We start from the raw sequence: 12,047 nt of genomic DNA on the forward strand, positions 1-12,047 counted from the left end.
TATGGGAATGTTGAAGTGCTTTTCTGAAATGACAGAATTTTATTGTATACAAAATTCAAGAGTAATGTTAAGCAAAAGCAAATGGAGGATTACTTCCTTCTGGTGTGAAACATACGGGGAGATGTTTTGCTATAAACTGTATGTTCATGTACAAGACAAAGTAACAAGAAGTTTTCATTTGTTCTTTTCCTTCTCTTTTCATTGCTGTTTTTTGTTTACATGGCTGTGTTAAAATCTAAGAAGCTAGAACAGAAAAATCAGATAAAGCATTCCTTAATAATTTCCACAACTACTTCTAACTAAATTTTTGCTCATATCTGTGTATCATCTTGGGATTTTCATACTTTGAGATTTATCTGTGGAATTCCTTTGTACAAAAGTTTCCTGTATTGGATAAATGCTACAGATTCCTTGCATCCTCCACCAATAATCTCAATAGATAGGGCCATTTAAAGCACATCTGGTATTATATCTGTATTCCTACTTCAGCAATGACTTAGACAGTTGTCTTGGTAGATGACAAGATGATGGTTAAGTCAAAATAGTGAAATAATTTTGTTTTTTACAAACATCACTTTAGTTTGCATTTGAATATAGAAAAGTAGAACTTAAATTCTATATGTGTAACAAAATACTAAGTTTGTATAAAGCAGAGGAATAATTATGCTTTTCAAGAGGAATGTGAAGCTTTAAAAAACCCCAAATTAACAGTTCTGTAGATGTTTAAGGATACAGTAGTCAGATCCCTTATAGTTTTATTTATTTATTTGCTGTTTCTTTGCTAAACTTTCTCTTCCTCTCCAGCCCCCCAATTTAATGGATAATATGTCCCTGAATATTCTCCTTATAGGAATTTAAATTTCTGCTGAAGTTCCCGAGGCTGCAATTTGCTTGTAATCTTCCATCTGTTTCAAATTCATTGTAAACACATACAGTCAGATCTTTAGCTCTATAAAAGCATCACGTGAAGTCAGTGGAGCTACATGGAATTTCTTCAGTTGAGAGTCCCGCTTTGTATTTCCACTTTTCCTGAACCCAAACTTGTTCTCACCATATAATTACTATTTTTTTTTCCACCATTCTGATCACAAATTTATATTAATTGCCTGATTTTGACTATAGTTCACATTCACAGTTATGTGAAAAAGATGCATGTAATATTGATGTGAACTTTACAAAAATGTTTACTCAAAACTCCTTTCATAAACTATTTTTCTAACAAAATGTTTACAAAAGGAAAGGATTTATTTTTAGTATTTTTGTTGTCAGGCTCCTGTAATTGTGGCACAGGCTGTTGTGCACAAGACTGTTGTTCATTGCCAGGGAAGGTGACAAGGACTGCTCTAGGTTAAAAATCTATATTTATTAGTTAGAAAGATCACACTTAGAAATGTCCACGTGCATGTTTTTTTTTCCCTCAGAGGCTTCATCTTTAGTTACCTTATTGGAGAAGTTCATTGTGATGCATGAAGGACCAAGGTGTATGTGTTGTTTGAAAGAATTATTCCACTACATTAGTAGCCATAAGCCATACATAGAAAAGGGGTGGAGTGAGAGGATATGATGGAAATGGTCTATTGAGCTTACTGTAAATTATTTTACTTATTTTTACTGTTGTTTAGCATAATCTCAAGTAAAAACCATGATAAGACAAGAGCTGGAGAAGAAAACTGAAGTGGTTGACATTGCATTACAATATTTTTTTATGTTCAATTAGGAAGCTACAGCAAACTTGGATTCATGGCATTGTGACTAGATATCTAATTTTACTTTTTAATAATAAATCAGTAATTAAACCATTAAAATGCTGATTCTGAGCAGATTTTCTGTATGCTGGGCTTCTTCAGCTGTTAATTTTCCTAGATAAAAAGCTTGTTTGTTATTTTATATATACAGTGCAGTATACAGTGCAGGTCACCAGGAAATAGATCCTAGAAGCATTTAGCTATCAAGTCTTCCTAGTTTGATTCATCTCTCAAATATGTTTTACAACATCAGTAATTAACCAAAAACCACTTCAAATCTGGCACTGGCACTCAGAATGCCATTTTTGAGGTACCAGAGAAACCATGGCAGATGATTTCATTACCACCAGTAGTGTGTATTTTGTACTTTCACCATCAAGATTTTTATTGCTGTCAAGCTATATAAAATCCTGGTCTCAGGTTCTTAACACTTGGAAAGTAATAACTCTCCTCATTCTCTGTTAAAAAAATATAGACGCTCAGTTTGCTCTGAATAGATTTCTGTAGATAAAATACAGAACTTGTAGATCTGAGTTACTATTCTCACTAATAATTGTGTGTTTAACACCACCTTGCCATGAAACCTAAGTCAGTTAATCTATTTCTATTCCCTGCAAATGTAAAATAGGATAGCAGTTTGCAACCACATTCATAAAACTCTTTAAATTAAAAGCACTGTGTGTATCTTTCCTGTAAGGGCAGCGTAAGAAATCCTAATTGAATTTTTAAATCATAGGCTTTTCTTTCACAGGAGTTCATGCTTTCTGTATCTGAAAATGATGCACATAGGTTACCACTACTGGTCAAGAAAAATTACTGAAGTAAAATGAAAATAAAGAATTATATAGCTTCCTGTATATAGTTTTGGTACTCTAATAAGTGTGTAGTATATAAATCTAGAATGTAAAATTAAAAAATAAATATAGATCTTACAGCAATTTAGTAAAAATAGACCACTGAAAATGTTCATAAATTTAGTGCCAACAAAATATACTATTGTGTTACCTATTTCTGATAGATGTTGTTAAAATAAAAGGCACTTGCCCCTATGTTGTATAAAATGTTACGAACCGTAAAAGCCTAAGACAAATATTAGAAACAAGTCTCCTAGCAAACTAACAGCACAGCTGTGTCAGGCAATGCAGCTACCAGCTACAGACTGTGAGGCCATTGTCTGAATTTACTTCCATTGAAGTCCTTTAACGAGGGCACCAGCAGCTTACTGGTTGTCCCTGGAGTCCCATCCTGTTAATTCTACGTCAGGCGTCAATGGGCCATGTGCTCTGAATGGAGCACCATCAGCAGTGCGCCCAGGAACAGTAGTGAACTCGGCACCTGAGGGTGACAAATCTACCTCTGCAGCGTTTGACAGCTTCCCGCAAGTCCAGTGAACCTGTGGAAATGAAGCATCCCTCTGACATTAGACCTGGACATACAGAGCTGCTTCATATATATACAGCATGTGCATTGCAATTTATTTCCTTTGTAACTAAAAATTGGTATGAATTTATTGGGTTGCATTCCTAGTAAATGTGATGAATCTAAAGCTGCCTGCTGGAGATGAGTTGTTTAACAGTAGGTGGCTGTCTCTAGGGAGCTTCCTCAGTAAGTACTGATTTGAGTTGTTGTCTTCAAGTGATCAAGCACTCAGAAATTTCCTACGTAAGTGTCTGTCACTTTTTGGTAAGTATTTTAATTAGCTGTGGTACTTACTTCTGATCGGTGTTGCTTATTAATGATATGAATATGACATGGCACAGAAAGTTATGGAAATGCAACGAAAGCTTGGTAGCAGTGGTGGACCAAAGAGAGAAGAAGAATTAGAGATTCTATTCCTTTCAGACTTGTACAAAATTAGCAATCTTTCACTGTGTTTGGTATTCTAGGATGTGATGTCCACATTCTTCCAGTTTGGGGCTTCCATCCAGCAAGAAGCCATCATCATGCTGAAGATCATGCAGGATTATGACTGGCACGTGTTCTCTCTGGTGACCACCACATTCCCTGGATATCGAGACTTCATCAATGTCATTAAGACCACAGTGGAAAACAGTTTTGTGGGCTGGGACATGCAGAACGTCATTGTACTCGATACCGCCTTTGGAGATGCCAAGACCCAAATTCAGCTGAAGAAAATTCATTCATCTGTCATCCTGCTATATTGTTCCAAGGATGAAGCTGTCTACATACTGGATGAAGCTCGTTCCCTGGGCCTTACTGGCTACGATTTCTTCTGGATAGTTCCCAGCCTGGTTAGTGGTAACACAGAAATCACTCCCAAAGAGTTTCCTTCAGGACTCATTTCAGCATCTTACGATGAATGGGACTACAGTTTAGAAGCTCGGGTACGGGATGGCCTTGGGATTATTGCCACTGCTGCATCAGCCATGCTCGAAAAATACTCCTTCATTCCTGAAGCAAAAACTAGCTGCTATGGACAACTGGAGAAAAATGACCGGCCATCTCACACCTTGCACAAGTAAGGCTTATTGGTTTGTGTTTTTTCCCCTACATAACCTTGGTAATTTTTCATTCTGTTGCCATTATATATTTCTTGAAGGAGAATATTGTTTTTTGTTAATCCCATCATGCACTTTTTAAACAACGATTTTCAGGTGTTCCAAGGGAACATGCAAGAGGACTTGCTGCACTGATAACTGTGCGCATGAAAATGATATCATGTGCCGTGGAGAATAAATACTGCTCTGGGTCTGATGTAGAAGATGACAGAAATTGGTCTTAGATGATATGATGCAGAGTTAATAAAATCATGCTATTGTGTACTTTAACTATGAGTTTAAAGTGCTCTGGAGTTTGTGCCTGAATCACTTGCATCAGCAGGAACCTGGTAATAGTTTAGAAGACAAGAGATGTGCAGCATTGAAGAGGTGTCCCTAGAAAATACAGCAGATTAGCTAGGCAGCTTTTACCACCTAATAACTGAAATGTGTCACTTTGTCTTGTGAGGATTTTATTTTTATCACCTGTACTAGAATAACTGCAAAAATTAATCTGCATTAATCCAAGTTGATATGGATGCTTTCTCAAAACAGTTTATCATATGGGAACTGCTGAGGTTTAAATCACAGGATTCTTTCCTTCTTTTTCTTCCCCCCCCCCCCCCCCCCCCTTTAATTATCCCTTTTAGACATGGTATTCTTGATTACTTCTATCCAAAATGTTGCATAATACTTGTCACGCAGTAATGTATTTCTTTATTTGGTTTATGAGAGGAAGTAAAGGGAATCTTCCTTATTTTTTAACAGCTCTTCACAATATCTCATATGGATGCTACTAAGCATTATTTATGAAATTTGTTCTGACTAAATATTGCAGATGAAGTGCTTTCTACAAAAAAGCAGAATGGAATTGACACAAGAAGGAAAGTCAGTGCTGCTTTCATACATGATATTGTGGAACATTTTTATTTTGCTGTGATGTACGTGCATATTTAGCTTAGGACTTGTTTGCCATATGATGTCCTGGAGCAGTTGTTGTTTTCCATGAAAATGGCATCTCTGTGCACAGTGTTCTTCAGAAGCTTTCTTAAAAGCCAAATACTGCCAAGTAAATGGATGTTAGCATTTCATACGTATATTTTATAAAGTGTGACCAAAGTTCAGAAACTTGCACAGTTCTCCTTAGAGAGGACTTGCCTTTAGTATGACACTTCCACTTTTTCTTGGTCTCCCCTTTCCTATTTCTAAGCCTCTGCCTCTAAAACTGTACAAAATCACCAGAGGCTTTGCAGAAAATCTGCGGTTCATTTCCTGCTGCCCCAGATGCCCCTGGGGAGTAACAGGAGGCAGCACTGGCATGGCTCTCTGGTCCACCATGGCTCCAGGAAAGCCATCTCATGGACACTTGTGTCAGGACAGAGCAGCTAGGAGGCACTGCCGGCAGGACTGTCCTACCCACACCCCATAGGTGGTCCTTGTATGGTTCTTCTTAATGAATGTGCTGACAACACCACATAAAAGATAAAGGCAATGGCATCTCATTAACCAAATTCTGTGCCTTAACAGTGACAAAAAAGTCCACTATTAATATTTGAACTCCAGTTTCTTTGAAAGTTAAATTTTGTATTCTCTTGTCAGAAGTGTTGGTGTTTAAAATACTGTGGTTCAGCTGGAAGAGCCACAAAAACTTGAACCTGTTTTGAAAAGGACTCCTACCCCATTGTTTTGGTAATACAATAGTGTAGACTTGAATTAGTTATTCAGTATGCAGCATAAGTTAGCTTTCATTTTTTTTCTCATTAAATCTGTATGACTACAAGAATATGGGTTGTGAGTATTAGGGCAGTGAGACTAGACTTCACCAGGAGATTCTGCTGTTTTTAACTTATAAATCTCAGAATTACACTAAATTTAATAAACTTTAGTCTTTCTTATGTAAAAATGCCCCAAGACTGTTCTTGTCACATATAATCTGCGAGAAAGGCAAGTATATACAAGCATTTAGCAGTGCTAAGTAGTCTCTGGGAGTTGACCAGTCTCACCATGCCAAAGTAGATTACGTAAATTTATTGTACTTTCTTATCCTCATCACTAAATTGTAACTTTCTTCCTTATGTGACAAATTAATGCCTAAATTGGGATTTTATTCTGAAATGTAAACTTCAAAGTTTCAGGTCACAGTGCAGCTTTGTATTTTTTAAACTACAAGATAAATGTGTATGATGCTGTATTAAGGACCTAACTTGAACAAAGGATTTTGGACGATCCTCACAGTGAAAAGGGCTAAAGTAATTGTAAACAGTTTATGGGCCTAGGATCTGCTGCACTGTGTCTTCCTGTTCATGGTGGAAATCTGTGCTAGAGAAGTAGGGTTTCATGAAGGGACACAGCTTGCAAGCTCAGGAACAGAGAACTCAGTGGCAAGCAGGGAAGAGGCTCTGTAATGTGATGCTTGAGCCAAACTAAATTCAAGAATGGAGAAAAAGCCCAGGATTTTTAGACTTCATCTATTATAACCCTGTCTAATTCAGCTTTATACCCACTATAGTATTGTAAGGCTATGCCATAATAGCTAATTTGCTTGCAAATGGAGGATGGTAATGCTTTATGTGTGACTTCCTGCATCTAGATAGCGATTTTCATCTCCATTTATGAAGAAATTCTATGTAAAGAAAGCTATGAAGTGAAAGCTCCTCCTCCCTCTTTTTCAAATCCTTTGAGTATTAAATTGGTTTGAAGATATATATGTTTTGAAGCACACAATTTATCCTTCCCTTGTCACTGCAATTCTAAGATGCTTTTATTGGTTTTCTAGACTCAGAAAAAAATCAGTTTTGCTTTAGGTTTTGGAATGATTTGATCAATGTTCATTTCTGATACACATGGGAAAATGAGTTTTTCTCTAGGATTTAAAATAAAATACAGGGATCATTTTCAATGCATTAAAAAACCATACGTATATATATGTATTGATTCAGATAATCTTTTCCCATCTCTATACCACCCAAATTCTCCCAAGGCAGAAAAAATATTATTGTGTGAAATTCTGGCACTAGCACAGCAGGATAAATAGAATTAGCAGCTCATTAATGCAATGTCAGTTGAACAAATGCTTGCTCTCTCTCAAAAAAAGGAAAACAAGTAAGCAAACAAACAGCAAAACAAAATAACCCTGCCAGTCGTCATGGAAAATGCTGCTGCTTTGTGAATAGAAATGCTTCTGCTTTGTCTAGAAGAGTACTTATGTTGTGTATAAAAGTCATAACCCTGAGAGATAACATTTCACAACAACATTTCCAACCACTCTGATCCTGTCGTGGTTTGAGCTCAGAGGGCAACTGAGCACCACACAACCGCTCACTTCCTTCTCTTCCAGCAATGAGAAGGGACAAATAAGCCAGGCTTGGGTTTCGAGATAGGACTGGGAGGGGCAGATCACCCCTTATGGTCATGGGCAAAAGGCAGACGTGTTAGGGGAAATAAAATAGAACATACATTTATTACAGACACTAACAACAACACTTAACAGAGTGGGACGGTGAGAAGCATTACCACATATTGAGAACACCTTCCCCCCACCCCTCCCTTCTTCCCGGGCTCAGCTCTGCTCCCGATATCTCTACCTCCACCCCCAGGCAGCACAGGGACAGGGAATGGGCGGTGCAGTCAGTGCTGCTGCTTCTTCTATTTTCGGTGGGGGGGAGCTTCCAGAACTTGTTCCCCTTGCTCCATCGTGGTCCCCCACAAACCCTCTTTAACACGAGTCCCTCCCACAGGCTGCAATGTTTCTTTACACTGCTCCGGTGTGGGTCACCAACTTTCTCCAACTGGAGTCCCCCCCACGGGCTGCAGCCCTTCCCGAGCTGCTCCGACATGGGACACCCTTGCGTGCTGCAATCCTCCCAGTGCTGAGCTACAACAGCGGGCGCTACTTTTTCCCCCAAGATCCCATCCTTCTTTGGGTACAGTCACCTTGGTCAGCCATGCAAAACACCTCACAGGCCATAAATCAATGTCTGCTCCATCACAGATCTTCATGAGTGGTGGTGGGGGCTGCCCTGCCATCTCACCACAGGATACAGGGGGGTCTCTGCTCCGGCACACCTCCCCCCCCTTTTCTTCCTCCATTCCTCCACTGACCTTGGTGTTCACACAGCTGCCGCAACTCCTCCTCACAAGTCCCACTCCTCCTCACCACGTCCCTTCTTAAATATGTTATCGCAGAGGCGCAGCTGATGGGCTCACTTTTGGTGCAGAGGTGGATCTGACTTGGAGCTAGGGGAGCTTCGAGAAGCTTCTCACAGGGGGACACCCCTGTAGCCCCCTCCCCTGCTACCAAAAAACCCCACCACTCACTCAAACCCAGGACAAATCCATATAGGGATGGATGGGGATGACAAAACTGTTGCTCTGTTGTCATTATCCTGAAAAGCAAAAAGATGTGTCTTTCCATAGATAGTCAGGCATTTACCATTTGGTGTTTACATTTGGTTACATTCAGTTTCCAAATACAACCAAATAATATGTGGGATTTAGAAACTCATCTTACTTTTGGTAGTGCAGGTGTAGGGTTAGAAGGCTGTCCAGACTGCTCTGAGCAGGCTGTCATTTCATACCCTTCCCTTCCCAGGCTGTTTCCTTTATTTGTCATCACTGAGCCAGGGAGCAGGTCCAAAGGGCCAGGTACAAATGCATTTGTTGATTGTGCCCTGAGTCACCTACTTTAAACACTTGGGGACTCAGTGGGAGCAGTGTTTTGAAATGGGCGACCCAATGTGTCTGTCTTTCCATGGACAACCATGCTGTTCATTTTCTTGTCCCTGCTGATGTGCTGCTGTTAGCTTACAGCATGGCTACGAGACAGTGTCTTCAGAGGGCAAGGGTATGCTGTCTCTCTACTTCTGATATCCATTCAGCAGGTTTAGTATTTTGATTTCAGCTTTTAGCAATAACAAATTTTCCTCTTCTGCTTTTGAGTAAAATCAGAGATTAAATGGATACAATGGTTTGATGAATAATCCAGCAAATGTTTCATCTTTTCCTGCATACAGATCAACAACCAATTTACAGATGATTTGTTCATTTAAGTTCTGTCAAAAGACTTGAGAAAAATAAGTGTGATCTGCTTTATTGTATGATTGAGCATGTATAATTATTGAATTATATATGAAGCAAAATGCTTTTTCACTAGTAGCATACATGCTGTGCAGAAAAACAAGTGTTATTTACTTTCACCAAAGACTCTCCAGGATATTTGGTTTGCCTTTCCCATTTTGTGATCCCACTGCGGTTTTACTGGAGCTACTGCATGCTCACGGGAGTGCATTGCCCTCAGGGTGGTGATCTGAGACTGTAACCCAAGTTTCAGTAGTTACTTACATGGCCTACTCAAGCAGCTAATTTGAGTATATTTTCAATTTAGTACTTAATTTTTGGTAACTTTAAAGCTTGAAGAAGTTTCAGGTTTTGCATGCTGCTAGATTTGCTGCTTCTTCTTCTTCAGTACTTTGAATGCTGCTCTATGGAAACAAAGGAGGATGATGCACCTAAATGGCCGAAGGCATGAAAAAAGCTGCAAGCCTTCATGGCGCGCCAAGGCCACAGGGATGCGGGGACCAGCAGATTTCCAGGGAGGACACTATATTTAGGGAAGTGTCTCCAAATGAGGACTGAGCTACCAGTCCTAGATTTAATGTTAACAAATTATTACAAACATCCTGGATTACAAGAAATTATTATTGTCAACATGAAAAAATGAATGAGAACAGATACTCAAGAAAAAATTTTGTCTGTGGCAGAATCCAATGTAGCCTCATTAATTTGTGTGAGGATGCTTTCTGATCAGGAGAGTCAGCAGCAAGGTACTGTAGCAATTGGATTGGTACACAGGGATACACAAAGTCTAATTTACTGCTGATGAGCAGATTTTAAACAGTAACAACTAGATATTTTCATTTCTTTTAATTCATGTGCTGTTATTGCTTTCTTCTATCGTATGAGGGTATTTTCCATACAGTTGCATTAAACAGCAGGAACTGTATTGATGAAACTGTTGTCATGTTCCTCCAAAAGTTAAGCTAAACTTCACTGGCAACAAAAGAAGGACTGTGGAGGAAAGTACTCCACCCAAGAGATCCCAACACGGGGCTGGTTTACTGACAAAGTGATTCAAAAATTTATAGAAAATCTGTATGAAAATTCTCTCCCATGTTGTGTTAGTTTAGGAAGCAGAAGGTACCAAACAGTTACTGGATTAGGGGCTTTTAAAACATTTTCCCCTTTTTGTGATAATTAAAAAAATTCTAAAACAAGAAAATGAGGCTGGCCTCTGTTCAGGAGTTGAGCAGAGCCAGCCTTCAGGGCTGAAAGCAGGCCTTGAAATTCAAAATATAAGTGAAGATTCTTGGAGACAGAGCCGCTGCAGACTCCATCCCCTTGCAGGATGCCAGGCAGTCTTCATGGGGAAGAGTTTGGGATGCTTCTGAGGTGGTGCAGCAAAATGTAACCATATTAGTGCTTTTTATGAAATGTTATTGCTAATAATAACATTAACTCACTAACCTTTTTGATGTTTAGCTACACTAGTCTGTGGCACTATGCCAGGGGGCTGGGCCCTTTCTAATTTTGCTCCATCCCCTTGCCTCCTTTTCAGAAGGGCTCCCCCAGAGTTTTGTCACTTGTCTGGCAGAACTGGGGTAAGATGGCTTTTCGAGACCTAGTGGCAACTAATGCTTTAAGGAGCAAATGCCAGCAGGTACACGTAATTGGCATGTCATTCCTTTTTCACAGTTGCTGAGCATATTGTTCCCAAAATTTAATTCATCCATGCTGGCTCTAGGCCGGGGGAGATGCAGCTTCAAAGCCAGGGTATCATTGCAGAGTTATATTCAGGAACGTGAGAGCTGGGGGAAGTGGAGGAGGAGGAGGACACATGAAGAGGAAGCTCTTTGCATCACTGCAAAGAATTTGAATTTAGAAAAAAAAAAAAAACTACATAGCCTAGGATATAAAATTGTCTTTAAAAAAAGCTTCACTGTTTGAAATATATGTCGCTACCTTGTTTAATAGTGATTTATTTCAAACCTGTTTCTATATGTGCTTCAGACCACACTTTATGTATTCTACAGACAGTGTTTCTTGATTTAATTTTATAGATGTTTTTAGGAAGTCTGTTTCTTATTGATAAATAATTTGTCTTAGGTTTTCCATTGATAAGTAGCTTTCAGATTTCACAGTAGAATCATAGTAAGGAAGTTCAGCAGTTCAGAGCCTCAACAAGATAAAGAAAAGCCAAAATTTGGATTCACACATCCTTTTTTACGGACGATGCTGGGTGAATGCCAAGCCCAGACAGGCTAGCTGTCTAGATTATTAAAATAATTCGTTCATTCTATTTGGAGGAAAGAGAAATATCACCAGATGACACATTGGTTGTGAGGCATTTCATCTACTTTAAATCTCAGTTTGGAAATTCCTTCTTTGTGAGAAGAGAGGGAGAGTTTCTTTTATGACACCTGTATTTCCCTAAGTCTCTGCTGTTTCTCTTCATTGCCTGCGGTTGTCATGGATTTGAAACACTGCCCCATGGTGAAGAAGGCACTAAATAAAAAATTATAGTCCCCCATGGTGGCACCTGAGGAATCTATCAAGTTTGAATAACTGATCTGGGCTGCAGAATGAGGGCAGGAAACGTGGGTCTGAACTCGTGGCTGCGAGGAGTCCCGCTGGCTTTCTGCTCCCTGCAGCTCTCAGGCTGCGTGCGTTGTTTTACAGGTCTAGTAACTAAGTTCTCTTCTTTGGAGGTAGCTCAGGAGTGATATGTTTTCATTAATGCCTCTGCCTT

General features: G+C 39.3%; 1 protein-coding gene across 3 annotated transcripts in view; it reads left to right on the plus strand.

Moving 5' to 3' along the window:
* Positions 1-12,047, plus strand: part of GRIN2A (glutamate ionotropic receptor NMDA type subunit 2A) — a 191,412-nt gene that overhangs the window by 98,581 nt on the left and 80,784 nt on the right. For all 3 annotated transcript variants that reach the window (XM_042798701.1, XM_042798702.1, XM_042798703.1), the window contains exon 4: positions 3,632-4,224. In XM_042798701.1, coding sequence (XP_042654635.1) covers positions 3,632-4,224 — 593 coding nt within the window. The remainder of the gene's footprint in view (positions 1-3,631; positions 4,225-12,047) is intronic.

Source organism: Tyto alba, unplaced genomic scaffold (assembly GCF_018691265.1).
Source record: "Tyto alba isolate M040663 unplaced genomic scaffold, T.alba_DEE_v4.0 Super-Scaffold_28, whole genome shotgun sequence".
Taxonomy (NCBI): domain Eukaryota; kingdom Metazoa; phylum Chordata; class Aves; order Strigiformes; family Tytonidae; genus Tyto; species Tyto alba.